The sequence below is a fragment of the Diabrotica undecimpunctata genome, chromosome 1, assembly GCF_040954645.1.
Source record: "Diabrotica undecimpunctata isolate CICGRU chromosome 1, icDiaUnde3, whole genome shotgun sequence".
Lineage (NCBI taxonomy): Eukaryota > Metazoa > Arthropoda > Insecta > Coleoptera > Chrysomelidae > Diabrotica > Diabrotica undecimpunctata.
This window is the reverse complement of record NC_092803.1, coordinates 184,826,706-184,850,956: the sequence shown is the minus strand read 5'-3', so window position 1 is coordinate 184,850,956 and position 24,251 is coordinate 184,826,706. Positions and strand designations below refer to the sequence as shown.

The 24,251-nt window shown below is 32.8% G+C and overlaps 1 protein-coding gene across 1 annotated transcript in view; it reads left to right on the top strand.

Moving 5' to 3' along the window:
• The window catches only part of LOC140432686 (cohesin subunit SA-1-like), a 37,289-nt gene that overhangs the window by 6,142 nt on the left and 6,896 nt on the right, over window positions 1-24,251 (top strand). The window contains exons 3-10 of the mRNA XM_072520743.1: window positions 320-491; window positions 836-1,040; window positions 10,044-10,201; window positions 10,557-10,748; window positions 13,489-13,593; window positions 17,522-17,725; window positions 21,610-21,775; window positions 23,319-23,425. Of these exons, the coding sequence (XP_072376844.1) occupies window positions 320-491; window positions 836-1,040; window positions 10,044-10,201; window positions 10,557-10,748; window positions 13,489-13,593; window positions 17,522-17,725; window positions 21,610-21,775; window positions 23,319-23,425 (1,309 nt within the window). The remainder of the gene's footprint in view (window positions 1-319; window positions 492-835; window positions 1,041-10,043; window positions 10,202-10,556; window positions 10,749-13,488; window positions 13,594-17,521; window positions 17,726-21,609; window positions 21,776-23,318; window positions 23,426-24,251) is intronic.

The window sequence follows — 24,251 nt, the reverse complement described above, 5'->3', positions numbered from 1 at the left end:
GCAATTTCACTTCTAGTTTTAAAACTAACAGGTACAAATAAATAAATCCATATTTTGGAATACTTTTCTTTTACCTGACAATATGTAAACAGAGAAACTTCGAAACATTTATACTTGGGCCAGGGGCGTCTTAGAAAATTTTATACTAAGAAATTTATTATGCTACAGTGCAACTCGTGTTCGACACTTTTATTCGAACAGCGCAATTTGTGGGCCGCTTAAGGGACAGTGATATAATAGGGATTCATTTTTATATAATGGACAAGAAACCTTTTAAATAAAAACTCTTATAGGCATTTAAAACATTTGCTTTTTTCAGCGATCTTAAATTTATTAACGACGAAATATGTACTAAAGTGGTAGATATAATATTCAACAAGTACGCGCCATTAGGTAAAGCGGCCTGCCGGTTTTTCTCCTTATGGTTAGATTTGGCACAGAAATGCCCTGATGAAATAATCGTTTACATCGCTAGGATTTTTACTTCCAGGGTAAGTTTTTGTTTGCAAATAAATCTGAAATTCATAAAAAATTAAATACTTACGTTACTATATTTAAAATATTGGTTATTGTAAAATATTTCTTTGCAATTTTTTTATAAAAATATCTGACAAAAATGAATAAAATATTTCCTGTCCTCATATGGACCAATTGGGAAATATGTCTCTTTCGTTTAAGTCTTTTGGCCAGCTTTCGCGTAATGATAAAAGTCTTGCGAGCAGACATCTTTGCTTCTTGAATAAACTTCCAAAATAAATAAAATAATTTGTAAATAAAATTGTAATAACATAGATTTCAAATATTTTTGAAATACAATAGTTTTTATGTTTTCCAGAATCATAAATACAGAAAGGAAATTCTAGTGGATGGATTTTTGGATTCATGCACGCATATGGACAACTGGAAACTATTCTGTAAGTTAATTGTGACAGGAGTCGAAGATAACGAACTAAAGGAGGCCTTAGCGCAGATGTTTTCAGAAGCTGTAAAACAACGAGTATCCGGAACGGTCGGCATACCTAGGCTTATGTCAAAACCAGGTAAATTCATGTGAATACTTACATAATTAGGGTTAACTGTGAAATTCCTTGTTATAAGGCTGAGTGGTACTGTAGTAACCGCCAATTTTCGAAGATTTACATTACATTAATTATGATCTGAAATTGTTAATATAAATTTGGATTATAAACTTATATTGATAACTTTTCTTGACAAAATTACATAAAAATGGTATTAAAATTGTATGGAAAATTAAATAAAATTAAGTAAAATTAACTAAAATTAAATACAATTAAATAAAATGAAATAAAATGAAATAAAATTAGATAAAATTAAATACAATTAATTAAAATAAACAAAAGTTTATTATAGAAATTTACAAATGTTAATTTAATTAATAAAAATTAATTCATATACACTCCCATTATTCATGATTCATTTTAGAATATAATGATAATCAAAATAAAATAATTAAGCATAAATACAAGATAATATTGAAAATGTATATGATAATTATATTATCGTCAACAGAAGATATAGAGATTCTATAATATCATCTAAAACTTATCCAGGAGCGGACATATCCTCCAATCACGACCCGGTTGTTTTGTCGATGAGAGTGAAACTAAAGAAAGTCAACAGCCTTAGCACCAAGAAAATCATGCAAGACGTATCAAACAAGACAACACACATGCGGAAACGAAATTTAAAATAAACGAGAACTTAAGGAAAGTCAAAGAAGATAATGCGGAAACTCTAACTATTGACCAAAAATGAGGAAAAATTCAACATACCCTTGTGTCAGTTGGAAAAGAAACCCTCAAACCACTTGGAGAAAAAACAAAACCTTCGATGACAGAAGAATTTCTTGAACTTATGGAAGAACGAAGAAAACATAAAGCAAAAGACCTAAATAAATACAAAGAAATTCAGAGAAACATCAGAAAGAAAATTCGAGAGGCAAAAGAGAGGTGGCTCTCCGACAGATGCAAGGAAATAGAAGATCTGGATAAAAAGTATGATAGCTTTAATTTACACAAAAAAATCAAAGAAATGACAGGTTATAGAAAACGTACAAGAACGAATATCCTTAAAAATTATAAAGGGGATATTATTACTGTTATGAAGGAAAGATTATGTCACTGGACCAATTACATCCAACAACTATTTAATGATGAAAGAGAAGAGCTGTCATTAGAAATCACCGAGGATACCGGACCACCAATATTAAGAGAAGAAGTCATCTATGCCATCAAAAACACAAAAGAGGGTAAAGCTACTGGACCAGATGATGTGCCAATCGAATTATTAAAACTCATCGATGAAGATGTTATTGATGTGATGGTTGAACTTTTTGATCTAATATATCAGACTGCCACAATCCCCAGACAATGGCTGCAATCGACCTTTGTAGCAATTCCCAAAAAGCCAAGTGCAACAACTTGCTCAGATCACAGAACAATAGCTTTAATGAGTCTCACACTTAAAACATTTTTGAAAATAATTTACAGCAGAATTGTTAAAACTCTTGAATATGAAATTAGTGACATACAATTTGGCTTTAGAAATGGTATGAGTACAAGAGATGCTTTGTTCGGCTTGAATGTGCTGGCTTATAGATGCATGGACATAAATCAGGACATGTACTTATGTTTTGTAGACTTTGAAAAGGCATTTGATAAGGTTCAACATAAAAATCTTGTAGATATATTAAAAAGCAAATGGAATCAAACTGCCAAGGTAAGAATTGACAACCAGTACACCCAAAATATCAAAATACAGAGAGGAGTCCGCCAGGGTTGCGTGCTGTCCCCACTACTTTTCAATGTCTACAGTGAAGCGGTATTTCAAAAAGCGCTCTCAGACTCAATAGAAGTTATATCTATCAATGGAGAAGTTTTGAATAACTTACGTTTTGCAGACGATACAGTAATAATGACGGATAACAACAATAATTTACAGAACGTAATGCAACGCCTTAATTAACGCTGTCATGAGTATGGACTGAAAATAAATTTAAAGAAAACTAAATGCATGATCATGACTAAATCTGCACATGCAAATATACAACTGACTATTGAAGATACTGCAATTGAGAGTGTTAATAACTATAAATACTTAGGAACATGGATAACATCAGATGTAGACCAAACCAAAGAAATTAGGACACGCATTGAAATAGCACGTGCATCATTCATTAAACTTAAAAAGTTTCTTTGTTGTCGGGATATAAGGTTAGAACTACGCCTGAGAATGCTTCGATGTTACGTGTTCTCTACTCTTCTTTATGGCTTAGAAGCGTGGACACTAAAACAAGTCCATCTGAATAAGTTGGCCGCCTTTGAATTTTGGTGTTACAGAAGAATCCTACTAATATCATGGATTCAAACGTGGAAGTAACTAGAAGAGTAGGAAATGAGGCGGAAATAATATTAACTATCAAAAGACGAAAACTTGAGTACTTAGGACATGTGATGAGAGGGCAAAAATACGCATTACTACAACTTATTATGCAAGGCAAAATCCGAGGAAAGCGAAATGTGGGAAGACGAAGAATATCCTGGTTTAAGAACTTAAGGGAATGGTTTAAGTGCAGTAGTGCAGAACTTTTTAGAGCGGCAGTCAACAGAGTCCGCATAGCCATGATGATTTCCAACCTTCGATAGAAGATGGAACTTAAAGAAGAAGAATATGATGAATAAATTTGTAGGTATTATATTTAACAAAATTTGAATATTACTAAAATCAATTAACAAAATTTTGAAAGAAACGAATTAAGATTTTTAAAATTTTAAAGAACTTTAATATTTAGTGTTATTATAAAAAATATTAACAATTCAGTAATAAGCAGACATAAAATTTCATTAACCTACATATAGTAATAACGTGGTATAAGAAGTATTCACTTATGTCGGCACTCCCCAAGTGCCACGCTCTTTTTTTTTTTGAAGCTGTGAGCTGACAGAAATTTGGTGGATACAAAATAAGAGGCAGTAAACGAGTAAAGAGAAATTTTCCCATTGCAAATATCTAATAGTTCCTTTAAACAAACTTTTGTCGATATATTATTTTGTAATGCCACTTGCATGTTCGTTATTAACTTGAGATTACAGTTGGATTCGGTTCGTCAAAGCGAATAGACGTGCGATACTTAAAATCTAATTAACGAAATCGGTGTTATCACCTTGTAATTAAAAAAAACTAGTGTATTCATATAAAAATTACACATATCGATTTAAAAAAAAGTAAAATTTAAGTGGTTTAAAGATCATGAGTGTTAGTAGCGGGGGTAGAAAACCCCCCGAAAAAGATGAGTTGGAAGGTGATATGGATGTGTCCCATCCGGATCTTCCACCTTCTCCAGTGGAGGAATTTAGAGGATTTCAAAATATCAACCCTATTTCACAGATAAGTACTGATCATGTTTCTGAAATTGTTTCCGGAAAAAATTTAAACGTAAACACGGTCATTAACACAATAAATCAATATTCTTCAAAAGATAATGGGCCATTTTTTGTTTATATTCAAAGTAAAACAGGTAAAATAGGCAATTTACATAAAATAGCTACGGCTAGACTAATAATTAATGCGATACCAGAAATTAAACATGATATAGTTAACATATCGGTAATAGGAGCTAATAAAATAAAGAGACAATATAACAGAACCTGTTTTCAATAAATTTAAAAATATACCAAATTATAATAATAGTTGTGATGATAATAGCACTTTAAGTAAACAGATAAAAACTCGCGAATCAATATTAAATCTTATCAAAGATGTTTTAACTTTTTCAAATATAGAAATTAAAAAATTAAAATAGTACACTTATTGAAAATATAAAAGACAGTATAACGCAAATTCTATCAGACTATGAGTAACTTAAATATACTGCAATGGAATGCTAGATCAGTTCTGTGTAATAAAGGTCATTTTGAAAAATACATTTTCGATAATAAGATTAATGTAGTGTTGCTTTCGGAAACCTGGTTAAAGGAATCTTCACATTTTTTTATTAATAATTTTAATATATTTAGACACGACCGTAATGACGGTTATGGAGGAGTTGCAATCTTATTAAAAAAATTCCTTACATTTTTTCCTAAGCCAAAATTTGCTCCAATAAAGTTCGTAGAATGTGTGTCGGTATCAGTGTCAATAAATAAAAATATCAAAATCCACCTATACTCTATATACGCCAAACCAAAACTAAACATTAGAGAAACAGATTGGGTTGCCTTTTTTGATAGCCTAGAAAAGCCATTTTTGGTAGGAGGCGATTTCAATTGTCATCATACTGCATGGGGAAATAGTTATTCAGATATATCGGGTTCAAGGCTTCTCGGTGCTATAGAGGAGTGTAACTTAAATTATTTAAATACAGGAAGCGAAACATTAATACCTAGATTTGGAAGTAATAATAAATCTGCTGTAGATATAACAATATGTTCTAGAGATATAACTTTAAATTGTGATTGGAAAACTGATATTATACCATTAGGTACTTCCAATCATTTTCCTGTTCTAATTAAAACATATTTTAATACTACTCAAGTATCCTTTAAGTGTAAAAACAAAGTTAATTTAAATAAAGCTGACTGGTCCCTTTTCTCTCAGATAGTAGATGAACAATTAGATGAAAGTAATAACGAAAGATCTTATAAAAGTTTTATAGAGTCACTAAATCATGCTACAAAACTAGCAATCCCACAGAAGAGAACAGAGATCAAATCAGAATTTAGCAAAGTTTGGTGGAATCAGAGATGTGCAAATGCCATTAAATGTCAACAAGAAGCTTTTTTGCTTTACAAAAGGCAGTCAAATTTAACTAACTATTTAAAATATAAAAATTCAGTAGCAGTCGCAAAAAAAATAATATTACAAAGCAAAAAAGATTCTTGGCAAAATTTTTGTAAACAACTTAACAGAAACACACCTATAAAAGATATATGGAAATATATAAAGAAAATAAAAAATACATTTAATCCTCCAAAAAATAGGACCCAGGAAGGGGAGTGGGTAGAAATGTTCTTCAATAAAATTGCTCCAAGTTGGGTGGAAACAAATATTCGGCCGATTAGTTTACTGAGCACGGATGATATAGATAGGGAATTCTCAAGTATGGAAATAAAACAAAGCCTCAAAACTAACAATAATACAGCACCCGGAGTTGATAACATTTATTATAAAATGCTCGCTAGTTTGTCAGAATCAAGTATAGAAATTTTTCGCAAAATAATAAATACTACATGGAATCGGGCAGAATTTCCAACAAGCTGGAAGGAATATTCAGCAATCCCAATTCTAAAGCCAAATCGAGATGCGGAAGATCCAGATTCATATAGAGCAATTTCTCTAGCTTCGTGTGTCTTAAAAACTTTAGAAAGAATGATCAAAGTCAGACTAGTTCATTGGCTTGAAAACAATAAAAAATTACCTAAATTACAGTTTGTCTTCAGAAGAGGATGTTCAACCATTGAAAATGTAGGTAACCTAGTAAGTGATATAAATATCGCTTTTACTAACAACAAATCACTTACAGCAATTTTTGTAGATATAGAATCAGCATATGATAATGTGATATTAGACATTCTCTATGAAAAAATGGAAAAAATGGGAATTTCTCAAGCTTTGACCTCACGTATCAGATTACTATATTCCGATAGAACAGTTTCAATAAATATAAATGATGAAATATTGGGCCCTAAAACGACCAATATTGGGTTACCACAAGGAAGTATACTAAGCCCTGTACTATACTTAATATACACAGCAGATCTGGAATGTAAAATTAAATCTGAGAACATTTCTATACTTCAATTTGCCGATGATATTTGTATATATTCACCATGTCAATATATTGAAGAAGGGTGCAAAAAATTAAATATAGCTTATAAGAACCTCAATAAATGGTGTAATGAAAATGGACTAAAAATTTCCAGGAAAAAAACAGAAGTTTGCATTTTCACGAGAAAAAGAAAAAACATTCCAACCGAATTAACATTGGATACAACAAAGTATAGCGTACGTGCATCAGTAAAATACCTAGGAATGCATTTAGATAAAAAAATGACATGGAAAAATCACATAGATTATCTAATCAAGAAAACAGAAAAAGGAATTAACATCTTACGGTCAGTATGTGGAACAAAATGGGGATCAGATCCAAATGTAGCAATCCTTCTGTACAAATCCTACATTAGGTCAATACTGGATTATGGTTGTTTCTTCTACGACCAAGCTTCAAAAAGTCAACTAGAAAAAATAGACCACGTAGTAAATAAGTGTCTAAGGCTATGCCTAGGGGCTTTAAAAAGTACACCAATTGATTGTTTATTTGCAGAAGTAGCGGAAACTCCACTAAAATATCGCCGAAAGATTTTAGCTTCCAATTTTATAGCTAAATTAAGCTCCAAAAAAAGCGACTTAGTCCAAAAAATTAATATACAGTTGACATCGGATCTTACCCACAGTTATTGGAAGTCGAAAAAAAGTTTAACTATTACAGAGTCATATTATGTAATACATAACGTAATAGAAGAAATACACTCTTCAGATATAGATCCATTATATAGTATAAATATTTACAACATCCATCCAATTAACTGTGTTTTTCTCCAAGATTATTCAAAATTTCACCCAAGAATTAGACAATACATATTTAAGCAAGATTTAGAAAAGTATCTTCCCAGGCGTCGCTATATATTCACCGATGCATCAAAGAGTAACAATAAAGTAGGTTGCGCTATATTTGATTCACATAATAACATTAAAAAATCTTATAAATTAAATGAAAAACTAACAATATATACGGCAGAATTAATCGCTATATTAGAAGCTCTTCTATATATAAGTAATATGAAAGTTACAGAAGAATCATTTGCAATTTGTTCAGATAGTAAAAGTGCTGTTATCAAAATAAAAAATATCCACCAGGTCAATAGTAATTATATTTTTACCAAAATAATTACTAAACTTCATGAACTACAAGCTCAAAAGGTTAATGTATCACTTGTTTGGATTAAAGGGCATTGTGGAATAAAAGAAAATGAAGAAGTAGACGAAGAAGCTAAAATAGGAAGTAGAACAGGAGAATATTTAAAGTATAAATGTCCTCACAATGAAATTGCTTGCCACGTAAAGCCCATATTACTAACAGAATGGAGAGAAATGTATAGAAGCAGTCCAAAAGGAAAATTTTATAAAAACATAGTTACCGAGCCTCCTAGCCAATCTTGGTTCTCAAGACTGTCGGGAAGTAAGCGGTTTTTCTCTGTATTGTGCAGATTAAGGTTCAACCATGTTTTAACTTCGCAGTATAAATATAAAATAAAATTAAGTGATTCTCCTAATTGTACATGCGGAGAAGAAGGTACAACAGAGCACATGATATTAGGCTGTTCTAAAATAAGTAATGAAGTAAAAGTATTAAATGAAGAAATAACCAAAATACCCAAAATCACCAAACCATATAACCTAACCCAATTATTAAGTTTAGAAGATTGTAATATTTATCAAATTTTGTATAAACATATTTTATGTATTAGATTAAGTTTATAGCCTATGTTTTTTTCCCTTTGTGCAAAGCCCTAAGTCTATCCGAGGTCCACCTGTCTCGTCTAAATGCTCTGATCGACCCCTGAGCGTCAAATTGTATCCTAGTCTAATATCCCAAATTATATAAGATAAAAAGATAGGAAAAAAAAAACAAATAAATAAATATATGTGTGTATATATATGTATATATAAAAAAAGAAAAAAAATAAAAAAAAAAAATAAAATAAAAAAAAACACAATAAAAGGAAATAATTCAAAACAAGCTGAATATGTTATAAGAGAAATAAAAATCTAAGGTATAATTGTAAAATTAGATATATAGGAAATATTTCTTTGTAAAATTAGAGCAGGACTATGATTGTATAGCAAACGAGAAGAAAGCAAGGGTCACTCCTTTATAGCTTCCGAATAAAAAATACAAAATAATCCCATAAAGGTAAGATGGCGAATGGACAGAGACTCCGAAGCCAATAATGCACAATCACACACACACACACACACAACTTGAGATTATTCACATATCCCCATAAATTTGATACCTTCAAGCAAGCATTCGTTTAATCAGCAGCTGTTGATCTTGGATTAACTGGCAGAAAAGGATCTCCAATGCTCGTTTCTGTGTCATCATCGTACACTCATCCTAAATTGCTATTTTACAATTTTGTAGCACTGTCAAAAATTTGCTGTTTTCGTTATATTAAATGCCAGTTTCTCTATACTTTGCGAATTACATGACAGTTTGGACTCAAAATGAGCAGTACGTCCGCGTTCTAACGTCTAAAATTAATGAAGTTAATAATGTTCTACCATTTTCGCCGGATTCATCGATCAAAAATATTTATCCATTACCGTCATTGGCTTTTATTATCGTATCGTAAGCTGCTTTTTACTGACAAGTTAAAAGTGGCACCTTACTGTGTATGGATTGACTCAAAGCATTTCTATCATATTACCGTTTTCATTCTACATCCCTAGTGAATGCATCGTGTATGTTTTACATTCAATTAAAAATATACAGCTGTATTGTCGATACCATTCATCATCATCATCCAGCCTTCTGTGTCCATCTTGAACATAAGCCTCCCCTAATTTTTTTCAGTACTGTCGGTATTGAGCTTCCTGCAGCCAATTCCTTGCGATTCTTTTGACTATCTATTTATTAAATATATTATACACTGTTTGCCGTAGCATATATTTCCTTGTCGATAACAGTTTGTAGATAACATGAATCATGTTTGATAGGTGTGGACTTTAAAAATTATAACAACACGTTATGTAATATATTCTAATGTGGGAGAAGCTTTATTTAACAGCCAACCCTAACTACTATTTTCTCGATGGTTCAATACTAAAAGCAATGTATCAATGGTTATAAACATTGCTTTTATTACACACTCTATTAGTACTCTTGCTTACACCTAGTGTAGATATAATCTTCAAAAAACTCGCAATATAGTACTCTCTATTCATAATCTTGATTTTTTTAGTTAAGCCAGACACCCATAAACTTCATAACGATCTAGCTAAGATGCTACCCTGTTTAGATTCAATACTGGTGGAAGAAACCAACATTAGTATTCTGAAGAACGTTATGGAAATTATTCTGAAACTGGACGTAACTGTATTAGATGAGGATTATTGCAAGGTATGTATGTAAACACAATTTTAATATTTTAAACATTTTTTCAGTTTATCATCTTTTCTTAACTGTGCCCATTATAATTTTATTTATTACATTTTTGATAAGTAAATCATTGGTGTTCAACCAATAAATTAGTTAAATCCAAAATCTTAAAATTATTCCGAAAATTAAAAAAAAAATAGTGTCGTTTAGAGAAAAAAATACCTTTCAGATGATGTGCCACTCGACCCTTGCTATAAAAAAAACGGTGTTTTTTTTTAAATTTTGAAGTAACTCTGTCTGAGTTTCTGGTGGGGGGGGGGGGGTCAAATTTTCGGATCACAGGTTTTTTGTTAGTAAATATAATCTTTTTTTTAAGGAATTTGGCGATATATCAAGCTCAGCCAGAAACTTATTTAATACTTACTACGATTTAAAACTGTTGGACTTGTCGGCACAAGTTTTGTACCATTTTACACAGGTTGATGTTTACGCCGAAAGAGGAAGCAAACATGCGAAAATTGTCTGTCAAGAGAATGTAGACACGTTTCTTCAGTTGCTGAACACACAAGTAAGCCAACATTTACTTTTTGTATTTTTTTGTATTTATGTTACGGTAATATAAACAAACCCAGAGCAAGTAATAAATAGTTATTTGTACTATACTTGAAGAAGCCCATTTCTTGTAATTGGCAACGCGCTATAACTGTTCGGTAAATTATTTTGATCTACCGACACTGCAAACTGTTATCAAAACATATTTTTTGCTTAAAATTAATTTTTGTTATATTTTTACACTTGGGAAACATTGATGTTAGATTTTTCTTCTAGTTATGTACCCTATTTAATTAATGGGGGTAAAAGGGGGCGAACCAACACCGATAACACCCTGTCCCAAATGTCAACCTCATCTGCTCGAGCGGTGACAATTGGTTACACGGTGCACCCAGCTAGTTACGAAGCTCTGACGACTGAGTATAGGCGGTATAATCTTAGTACCATAAACATGAAGGAAATGTCATGTTCCCAATCCAGAAATTTTTGAGGCCAGTCTGAGGACTTTAGCCTCGGCATCAGAATCAGGAGCGAGAGGCCAATCACATATCTGCCTTAAATTACTTTATTTTCGAAACTTTTACAGAAAATAACTGGACGGATCCTTTGATACCGACCTTTGGCTTAGGCACATGGACAAGAATCAGATATTGGGATATAAAAACTATAATGCAAGCATCACGATCGCATAAATTTGCATAAAGAATATAAAATTGATATACTAGATTTCAGTAAAGCATGGTGGAATGGAACTGGAGAACAGGTCAACATAGCGACCTGATGATATACTCTGGTAAAACAAAAGGAGGAAGACATGTAAATGCAGTAGGATTCCTGTTTAGTAAAGTCACAAAAACTCTTTCATAGAATGGAGACCAGTTTCAGAGTGGAAAATCGCTGCAAGGATTAGGACCAAATTAAGACAGGTAACACGGATTCAGTGCTCTGCACCAACAGAACAAGATACTGAACAAGAAAAAGAGACTTTTTACGAATGCCATGAAGCCATATTAGAACAAATTAAAAGGTCCGATATAAAAGTAGTGATAGGATACTTCAATGCCAAGGTTGGCACTGACAACATCAACCTAGAACACAATAACGGGAAAGCATGACACTTATCAAGGAAATAATAACGGCGAACACTTTATTGAACTGTGTGGTAAGCATGATCTAATGATTGGAAGAACTCTGTTTCCATATTTATTATGTTCCAATAGGTGACAACACACAGCCCTGTCGGAGACCTCTATTAATAAGTATTTGTTTTGACAGGTTGTTATCAGTTTTGATTTTTGTTGTATAACCCCATAATATTTAGTACATAGTTGTATAAGTTTGTTGTGGTTGACAGTATCAAAGGTCTTGACCAGATCAACAAACATAAATAAATATCTTTGTGTTGTCGGACGCGATCATATACTGACCAATCAGCGTATCGACAGCACCTCTCACAGCGGCAAAAATTGCCAATTGGCTCTCTGGCTGGAAAGCCCGAAAATCTACGTCACAATACCTGAGAACAAAGGAATCTCAGTGATAAAAGAATGCACATTTTCAGTCAGAAGCCAGTTCGAGTTTCACCGCATAATCGAAGACTCCTAGGTTCGGTGTTTATACATCCACCTGGAACCTGCCTTATATTTCTCTTGATATATATTTTTGCTATTTGATCGTTTTTGTGCATTTGATTTTGTTACATTTCTACCTCATAGATCGCACACTTAATCGGTGCGCCCATTTAATTGTGCTATTTTGAAATTATTTTTAAATTGTATTATTTCTGGCGAAATCTCTACTCCGTAGACCATACACTAGAGTAATACCCATTTTATTTTTGCTATTTTATTATTGCTTTTTTGACTTTTATCGATTCTCGTGATATTTCCAACTCGTGGATCATACACTTGAATTTAATTAATATTTTACTGCTATTTTATTATTGCATATTGTAACAAACCAACCCCTGACGCTACGCCTCTGAAGGGCGAGCCGTAATAATATTTTCAAACCCCAACATGTGGCATTTCGAGAGTCCTGTAAGATGGACCAGTGACCTGTGGGGTCTGACCGTCTTGTATACATTTTAGTTTTACAGATGTGAATAGAACACAAAAAGACAGTATTCGAATTATATTTAGTGAGTTAATTAGCTTTTGTAAAGAAACACGATTATACAGCTTTATTAAATCATCGTAATTTTCATTAAAAAATAAACTATAAAAACCCTAAGATTAATTATTATTAGTATAACATCGTATTATATGTTCGGCTATTCCACGTATTAATATGTTTAATATTATTTTTGACTTTATTCTAGCTATATTCTAGCGAAATGTCTACTCCGTAGACCATACTCTACATTTACACTGTATTTTGGACTTGTGATATTTCTCTCATCGAGATCATACGCTTGGTCCTATTTTATGTGCCCATGTAAGGTTGCACGTTAATTATTACAAATCTCGTGACGGAATCTAGAGACAGATTCCCATTTACGAGTGGAAATACCATAAAAAACCTAAAGTACCTAAATCAAAGGACAAAGAAGCATTGACACTAGATCCTTCTGACGGTCGAAATCCGAAGACCGTAAGAAGTCCGTGGGGTTCTGTGGGACCGAAGAAATCTCAGCCTCAGACCCTCGGCAACATTTGTTAAAATAAAACTATGTATTTTATTGAAAATTTATCTTACTTTAAACTACTTGTATCTACCACTATACAATTCTTGACTTAATATTATATCTATTTTAGAGCGATCACCTACCAATAGTGGCAAATAGAGTTGCAATTTTATTTCAGTACTTTGATCTGAGTGAGGAATTAAACTTCATGGATCCTGCTGGCATGAATGAAACGGTAAGTATATTTTTAGAATATTTTCTAAGTAAAAGAACTGAACTATGATCTACTTAAAAATCAGAAAGACATTTTTAAAAGATTGATAAACATCCAAAAATTTACTAAAAATCCCACTAGATTCTTCTTTGGTCCAGAACTTTTCCTGAGGCAAATATCATTGCCTCAGGCCTCCACATCCATGAGGGATCACATCTTGTTTAACGCTATTAGATACATAGAAACGTAATTGCTAAACCTATTTGATGCATTGGGCTAATCAGTCCCTATGCATTTGAAAACCAACAGACTTCTTCATTCAAAACAGTATCACGTGTCACAAACAATTTTGAAAGGCAAGGATACGTCAACCCCTTCAGTTATCGCAGCTTATTTTTGATGAAAACTGGGAACAGAAACAAGTGCTAAAACAAAAAACTTATAAGATATCTTCTGAAGTCAATATTTGATACATGGAGTTTTACAAAGCAGTAGTGTAACCATAACGACAATTTTCTCAAAAATATTGTCTTTATTACTGGTGCAGATTTGATGACATCATTATAACAACGTTTTGGTATGGGACTATTCAGATATTACCTTATTTTGTTAGTACCAGACAAGGAACTATCTCGTGGCCAATTACATCACCGGATCTGTCAATCAATGATTTTTTCTCAAATCGTCAACACGACAAATCATCCAGAAGGTCTATTAAAAAAGTGAATGCTTTCTAAAATATTAGCCCTAACATGATTGCCATTGTGTTAACATCATCATTATATCTAGCGGAACGCAAGAGATGATAGAAATATATTCACAATTCACAAACCGACCGGACTAAAAATGAATAATTAAAAGACAAAAATGCTTACACAGACAAGAGCTAGAGGAAACAGACGCACAGTTGAATCAGAATACGATATTGAAACAGTAGAAAGTTTTACATATTTTGGAGTTAAATTAAGCATGGATGGAACAAAAGAACTAGCAATTCAAGGAAAACTAGTAAAGGGAAACAAAGCTTATTTTCACTCGCCCATTTGTTCCGCTCCAAAAACTACACACTGAAGATAAAAAACCAGGGTCTATAAAATTATTATCTGACCAATGGTATGTTATGGATGCGAGATACCTATGGGTGATGTCAGAAAATAAAAAAGAAAGCTGGAAGGCTTTGAAAGAAAAATCCTAAGGAATGAAGTATGAAGATCCTGGTACAACCATGAACTCTACTACTGAAAGAGCAACCGATCTCAGAATTCGTTGAACTTGCCGAAAAGAGCCCTAGTAATAGAAGTAAAATACAGGGCCCAACGCCAAAAGGAATGGAACGGAAAACGTGAGAGAATGACTTGCAACCGACGCGCAAATTCAGTTATACATATACTTACCAGTAATAATGAAATTATTATTTTAATGGGAATAAGCCACAATTTAAGGTTAAAATAGGATTATTGACGTTTCAATCTCCACTTCGGAAATCGTTCTCAAAATACAAAACGTTTGTATTTTGAGAACGATTTCCGAAGTGGAGATTGAAATGTCATTAAAATTATTTTAACCTTCAATTGTGGCTTATTCCCATTAAAATAGGAATTACTTTAAAATGCCACAAGAAAATAGCTTCAGAACAAGAATACTAATGAAGATAATATTATTATTAATAGAAGCACATCAAAATAGAATCAGTGATACATATTCGAATAATAGTGACATCAGTAAAAGTTCGTCGACATGATAAAGTTAATACTTGGTAAACTAACGCTGTAGCATTTCTATTTCCTCTCGTACATGTGAAAACACCGAAAAATATTTTCAATCTTTTTGCATCACTGAGATTGATAATATAAACATTTTAAGTTTGTTTATATAACACAGATGGTTATTTCTTTGGTATTTCTTTGATGTTGATTCCGTTTAATATTGCGCGTTAAATAAATATCCACTTAGATTTGTGAGAAAGTTATGCGGGGAGGCGAACGATTTTTAAGAGTGATGTCACTCTGCAATAGACCACGATACGAATCAGGTCATTGTTTAGTCCGAATTTTTCTTTTTTAAATTCGTAATGGTTTTTCGTTATTCGTTTTTTGTCATCGGAAATTGGCTAGTAAGCAGTGAAGTGTAGTTAAGTGGAGGATTTTGAATTGGAAAGAGATAGCTTTCGGGTGTAGTCTTCAAAGCCGGCAAATTTTTTTAATTTGAAAGGTGAATTTGTACTCAAAATGCGATATGGCAGTTTTTGTTGAGTTAATCACCGATTTTTTTGTGCTGTGCTTTATCTGAGAGATTTTAAAGACGGCGTTTCCAACCATTTGAGCGGTTCACATGGTTTTAAGACGAAATTGTGTGGCCGAGTTTTGAAGATTGCAGTTTGTTGTCATCTAGGATAATCCGAAGCCTGAACCAGTTGTCCAACTTCCAAAGACTTGCCCATTTTGTTTGTGTTCCATGGTCGTCCCAGACCATTTAGAGTTTGTGTGGGACAGTGTTTTTGATCTAATTCTAATCCCAAAAATTTCTTAAAGGAAATACCAGCCAGAATGATATAAACTACTTTTTGTTAAAATTTTTCCAAGTAAAAATAGACATTTTTCATTAATAAAAAAAATTGCTTTCATAAAAAAATAAAAAATTGTAAATAAATGAAATTATAAGTTGTATGGATTAGCTAATTGTCATATTAGTTAAATGCAATTAATTTTAAAATTTAATTAATATTTCAAAAAGGTTTGATATTTCATTTCGATATATGACAGTCAGTATTATCCTTTTTTTTTTGACAATTGGTACATATTGTTTTGTTTAAAGGTTAACCTCCAAGTAAGCTCCGTTGAAAAATTTAGATATTTTCATTTTAATAATAATTTAAATTCCTACAAGTATCGCCCAAAGTCTGGAGCTTGTTGTAAATCGTTACAATTTTCGTTTGTTGATAAATTTTGTTAATATTATTTGTAATAACTGTTGATGTGAAATAATAATAAATATGTAATGTTTCTCTCTAAACCAGGAATTGTAGAATTATTTCCTTTAAAAAGATTTTTACCCGTTAATATTTTTTAGAAAAGGAAAGCCTTCCTTTTTATCCAGTAAGAGGATTCTTTTAAACGGCGTCCTTTTCAAATAGTTTAGAAACCTTCTTGTGTGTGTTGTCCAGATAATCTAAGTTTTTTTTACTTCTCTCTTTGTAGTTACCCCTTCCAGTCCCTCCTTTATTCACTTACTTACGACCCAGCTCTCCAACCAAAACAAGAGTGGCCGTTCGCAGACGTTTCGATTTGTTTGTTTACTCTATCTCCAGCCCAGTAATTGCTCAGTCCCCACTTTCAACCCCCTATAAGTGATACCCAATGTGGTAGGCAAATTATATTCGTTACAACGCAACATTACTAACTCGATTAAAATGTTCAAAAAACGCGATACAATATGAAAAATAAATCGGCAACAAACAACTGTAAACTTTCAACGAATAATTGTATAATAATGATACAACTTTACACAAGTAAAAAAAATTGCATATCAGCAGCCATATAATGTATATAACTTTGTACTTTATCAAGTGGGGCGGCTTTTAGCTGCAAGAAACTGCAAACACCTATTTGGGCTTGCTTCAGGAACAATATGATTAGTTGCGATTGCGGGTAGTTTATCTTCGGGTTACTGCATACCGGAAATCTAAGTATGGGCGACTATTATCGTCAATATCGCTTAATTCTTGCAGTTGGTGGTGTTTCCTTCATTCGTACCTCCTGCATTTACACGAGGATATCAGTACGACGTAGGGATAATTCCCATTTAATATTTAATTTAGTAGTTTATGAAAAGTTGTGAAACTGCAACAGGAGTTATTAGGCAAACTGAACTATCCCTTTGATTTTATACTTTGGCTAAATTGCAACCCCTTCTTCGTTATGTTATATACTAACTATTATTTTGCATGCAGATGATGGTGCCCATTTTAAAATGCTGTTCTTGGTACTTACTATGGAATTTAAGAAAACTTAAAGATCAAGCTCAGTTAAGAAGAACTGAAAATTTAAACCTGAAGATCAAAAACCTCGGTGTTGGAATCCGAGACTTTGTAACAGTTTCCATCAGCATGTTGCTAAAGGTTCAGGCTTATAGAAACAACGAAGATTTTATACAAGTAAGTTCTTTTAATTTTTATTTTATTTTATTTTACTATTTTTTCAAAAATATCGATTAAATTGTCTCGCGAGAAAACTTGATAGAATTATACACCGGGTAGGAATTTGTAGAACTGAAAATATAAGATTTAACATGACATGGATCACTACATTTTCAAAAGAGGCAGAAAGAGAGCACCTTTTCACCTTTAAATACTTATTAATTCAACTCATATTTTTCTCTTAGTCAATAAATATAACACTCTCGTGTAAAAGTGGTATTATCTAATTGTCCCCCTTTATTCTATAATAGAGGATACTATTGACTCCAAAAACGTCCCACTTTAAAAAACATTCAAAGAAAAACTAAATTTATTGTACACCAAACACTGCCTCGCATATGTGGCAGAAACAAACTCTAATTCAGAACGATTAAAAACTTTTGAGAATATTCGAGCGTAAATTACTTCGCAAAATATTTGAAGCTATAAACGACCAAGAGGTGACAGCAGCCTACAATATTCTTAAATTTTATTAGTAAAATGCTACTCAGATTAATATCATTTTCATATTTCACCCATTTCGGCTAACTAAAACAGGTTTATTAAAATAAATATCGAAGGTAATAAATTTAATTTACATACAGTGTGTAAATAATAACTTATAAACATTATAAATACAAATAACTAAATGCCAAAACTAAGGTAGATTAATTATGGATATATGTAAATACATACTTTCCTCACACTTTGAAGAAATCTTTGATTGCCTTTTGCTTATTCTTGTTTAGACAGTCTATCATTACTTGTTCTTGTATCTCCTTCTCCTAACGTCAAAATTTTTTCAAAGTCATGCTCTCTCCTCGCACCAACGCATCAAAGTGGTTGCAGCCAATATAGCACCATCAAAGTTGACGGTGAAAGTACTTCCTGGGTGACGTGTTCATCAGATTCTGTCATTTGCTTAATTATTTCTTTATCTGCTAAGTCAGTATTGAAATTGTCATCTAAAATCCACTATTGTGAAGCTTCTCTTGATTCTGATGAATTAGTCATATCGTTGCAAATTTGAAGTGCAGCATCTAGTACAACTTGCACATTGGTCATTGGATTCTTTGTTTACTTCTATTGGAAGGAGTAGGTTTTTGGGTCAAATATTCTTTCACCATTTAATCAGTGTAGTAGGCTTGACTTATTGCCAGGCAAACGCAGCATGGATAATCGCATCTTTGATGTTAAAGTCTTTCAAAATTGAAGTGATGTCAGCATTAGGTTGACTTACAATATCCACAAGAAATTGTCCCTTGTAGTGTGCCTTGAGCGTTTTAATAAGGTTTTGATTCATGGCCTTAATCAATTCAGTAGTATTTTTAGGTAAGTACATTGCCTTGATATATCCATTGGCAGTTTCGATTTTTAATTCCTCCTTATCAGGATATCCTGGAGCATTGTCTAATAAGAGAAGGGCTTTCACTCATCTTTAACTTGTGGAAAAAAGCTGTTCTTGTACCAATCTAGATAATCTTCTTTTGTTACCCAGGCACGGCTTTGCTATATGTACGTAATTGGTTGCTTCTCAATTTTAACATTTTTGAAGGCATCCAGGACTTACCCTAAATTAACAATTTCAATTTGTGGGATCCTGTAGCATTCGCGTATACCATGAGAGTGAGACGTTCTTTCTGAAGTTTTCCACCAAAAACTTTTTTTCGTCTGAAGTGACAAATGTTTTTATTGGAAGTTGCCGCCAGTTTAGACCGATTTCATCAGCATTATAAAGTTGCTCAGTAATTAGGTTTGATTCGGTGATATTTTTGGTTAAACTCTGAATACATTCATATATCTCAGATTCATCTGCTCTCAACTTCTGTCAACTTCTATTCCTTACCGTTTTTGAAGTTTTCGAACCAACCTTGAATAGCACGAAAATCAGTTTTCTTTGTTAATTCCTAATAAAAAAACTGAGCGTTATTTTTTAAAATGTCACCTGAAATAGGAGCTTGTCTGCTTCGTTGTTACTTAAACCAGATGTGCAGAGCTTCTTCAATATCTCAGGAAATTCACTCATTTTAATAGTTTTTCCTCCTTATAATAATTCTCTACAGATTTCATAAATGTTTTGATTTTGTCTTTGTTTATCGTAATGTTGTACACTGTAGCTCGTGCAATATCGTAGAATCTAGATATCGCAGTCGGAGTTTCACCACACTGGCATCTCTTAATAATATCCCATTTATCTTTTAGAGTCAGCGTTTTGTGCTTTCGTTTTGAACTTGTACTCGTCATTGAATTGAACTTTCTAAAGAAATTAAATAAGAGTTTGGCACTACGTCACAGTATATTGATTTATAAAGCAATTATTAAGCAATATACCTACTGTGACTACGTATTACTGTATCTAAAAACCCTATCGAACCGAACTGCTCACGGAAAACACACGAAATGAAGCATCCGGTAAGAATGAAACTAACCTAACCTAACCCTCTTATCTATGGAATGAAATTCATGTCGCGACAGGTTTCAGTACAATCAGACACCGCGGTGACATTGACGGGAGGTGCGTCGGACTACCGAGCGTGTCGGATTGCAAAATGTCGGAGTATCAAGGGTGTACTGTATATAGCTTCGAATTATACAAACTCGTAAATGATCCAGACGTCATAACTTTCATTAAAATACAGAGACTCAAATAAGCTGGACACATAATACAAATGCTAAAAAGCTAATCAAAACAGAATGGAAAAGAATCTTGGAACATACCAAGGTACACAAAGGATTGTCGAGCCAAAGATGATAATGATGACTCAATCCAAACCAGCTAATGAAATATTTCTTCAATAAATAATAATTTTTATTTCAAAGTAATAAATTCCTTAAATTTAATAGAATTATTTGTAAATTACTCTATGGCTTTTATTTTATCCAGAACAGCGATTAACAGTTAATATCAAAAGAAACATTAGGTAAATTAAAGGGATGTAATAATTTGTTGTTGTAATTGTAAAGTTATTACCAAAAATACGCTCATTATTCGCTCCGTGCGTGACTGACGCGACACCTACCGCCTTCATCTGACAGTTTTGGACCTACCAATTTTCAGGTTAAACATATGACATATGTTTGATATTGTTAAATACATGCGAAATTGACAATTATTAATAATTAACTTTTTAATTATATTTTTTCAGTTTATGTACAAAATAAATGTAGTATTAAAAACTGGGTTTCTCAAAATTCATCATAATATATCTTTTCAACCACAAACGGAAAAGAAAGGAAAAATCTAGTACTGGCAAATCAAGTTTTTCACGTGAAAGAGCATATATTTAAAAACAGTAATAGTAAAAGTTATGATATAAAAGCTAAAGTCATCAGGCAATTAGTTTCTAACCTTATAAAATATCATTTAAGGTAAATTATTTAAATTTTTCCTATTTCAATTGCATAAAAATGAGGTTATGTGATATTTACTTTTTCACATTAATAGCACGGATCCATCTTTTTCTTTTCTCTAATTTATATGTAATCTTTGGGAACCTATAAAAACTACACTTACTATTTTTGCTATTATTAGCACAATTAAATACGCAATATGTATTTGCACACATTTTTGATAAAATTTATGCGTAAAAAGGTAGGTCCAATTTTGTCATATTTCGCCGCTACGCACGCTGGCATCGTTTCAAAGTACCCCTACTATGGTCACGCATGGAGCGAATACTATCTTAATTAACATTAACCTCATTAGACAGCGTCGCATTGTCTTTTTGCAATGCTACGAGTAGTGATAAAGCCATTTGTGGGCATTGTGAGATCTATCGGTTATATATTCAGTTCTTGGCGTTCAAACCCTGTAAATATTTTACGAAAGCATAGTTAGGATAACAACATAATTTTCGTTGTAGATGTTTCATATCTTTTGTCAAACAAGTATAACGTTCACTCAAGAATGTGAAGTTGCAAAAAAGATTAATGTAAGCTTCAAGGAATTGAAGCTGAATGTTCAAGAACCTGCAGAACGACAATTTTTGCAGAAACTAGTCGATGCTAAAATTATTTGTAATAATGCAAGTAAGTATCAGAATATATTATACATTTTTATGTAGGTTTTTCTTGCTTTAATGTTTATATAGTGCAGGTTTTTTTTAGAATTGCCGCATCCACCCGCTAATAAAGGTTATTAGCGGGTTTTACAGATTTTACAGTTATTAAATACACAATTCTAGATTACAAAATAATATATAACTATTAAATTTTATGTAGTATTTGATACATTACAGTTTAAAATATGTTTAAGTTTATTTCGTTCTTCTGGTATGTTGTTGATGGCTCTTTCGTAGGAATAAAGGGGACATTCGATCAATATATGTTGGGCAGTTATTGGTCATTCACAGTAGGAACAATCAGGTGGTAACTCTTTTGTTATGAGATGCTGGTGAGGTGGTGAGTTAACGCTTTATGTCCAATTCTTAATCGGTTTATAATCACCTGTTGCCTTTATAATCACCTGTTGCTGTTTAGCCTTATTATATTCCACATTTTTTGCCAATTTTTTTGACAGTGCTGTTTAATATTGAGCTGAATATCAGTGAATGGAGTTGTTGTCATCAGTTCAGTTTGCTTGTCAGTAGCAGCTTTCTTTGGTAATTTATCCACGTTTTCATAACCGGCGATGCTTGTGTGCAACGGTACCCAAAGAAATTTAACGTTTGCGCATCCGTCTTGCAGGTAGTAAAGTGCAGGTTGTATTTGTTGGAAGATAGGATGTGCTGGATATATTTGCCTTGAACTCTGAAGAACAGATAAAGAGTCAGTAATGAGAAGAAAGATGGAAGAAGAAGAAAATGGAGTGTAGAGAAGACGATACAACTTCGAACTTTATAGAATATACCAGGAACCAGATATCGTAAAACATATTCAGATAAGACGTCTGATGTGGATAGAGCATGTAATGCGGATGGAACAAAATGACCCAGCTAGAAAAACGCTCCTTGATAGACCCATTGGTCAGAGAAAAAGAGGAAGAACCAGAACAAGGTTCCTTTAACATCGATTAAGACATAAGAAATATGGGAATATGTTCTTGGCGAAGGAAGGCGATGGATAGAAGAGAGAGATAGAGAAATTCTTGAGGAGGCTAGGACCCACGCAAGGTTGTAAAGCCAGAATGATGATGAATAAGAAGAAAGTTTGAGCTTGTATGACTCTTATATACAACTAATGCCTTTAAAACAGCGATTGCTTCTCCCGTAAAAATGCTGCAGAATTGAGGGATTCGAATTACATATTCAGTATTTCCGAGTATAAAGACCGCTGCTTGTCCGATTTCAGTTCTTGATGCATCAGTAAAAAATTTGTTATAGTCAGTGTATTAGAGCAGGTTATGTTAGTTTCTAATTTCTATTTAAAGACTGTGAACTGTTTCATAAAAGTAACTTTACATATTAAATATTTAATATTATAATATTTACTTAACCTAACAACATGCAAATAACTTTACGTAGTTAGGGTTATTAAAAAATTTAAAAAAGTGTAATATTTCCGTGCCTATTTGTGTATTTGCTAACTCCTGTTTCATTTAAATCACCCTTTAAATAACCAAATATCTTTTTAGTGCCACTAGATGAACGAAGACGATTGTTGGAAGCTTACGTTAGAGCCATACATCTGGGCATTCTTCCTATACAATCGTTGCACAAGGTGTACAAATATTTCCATTCAGTAAGTAGACCATTTCTATCAAAGATTTCCATTAACTTCCCTTTTACATCTTCCATAAAATGAAATTTTTCTGCTATTAAAATTACACAATTTTATTTTGAAGTGCTCTATATCTCTTACCAATACAAAGTGTAAAGTTTTAGAGCAATTTTACACAAAAGAGTGTTGTTGACTGTATATACATAAGTTCAGCTTAGAACAACACTGTTTTTCTCCTTAAGTCGTTAATATAATATACTCTATATATTCCTGCTTTTATACTCTCAGTATGAAGACCATGGTGTCTACGAGATATCTTGTTCCAACTGTCCACGTACATACATAGGATAGACAAGCCGACGAATCCCTAACCGTATCTACGAACATTCTATATCTCTAAAACATTGCGATAATTCTTCATCCCTAGACCAACATCATATTCAGACAGGCCATAAAATGGATTTCGAAAAAGCAAAACCATCGCTCCCATTCGCTCCTTAAAATCGAGAATAATCCGTGAAACCATCGAAATTGAAAAACGGGCAAACAGCTTAAACACACACGATGATAATAAAAGACTGCTGGCAACATGGCGACCGCTGCTTCAACGACTCCCGCCCCAATCCATCCCACTCAGACCGTTTCCGCGCATACTGAGAGTATAAAAACAGCTACACAAGGTAAGACCGGTCCCGGACAGTGGGAGATTGTTTTTTTGCGATTTCCTAATCTCACTACTCAACGATACCTGTCCGTCCCTGAGAAAATAGCCGCAACTATTTTCTTACCTGAGCCGGCAAGTGCTGGAACCGTCTATCGAACTCCGACGAGGCGTGACCGTTAGCGA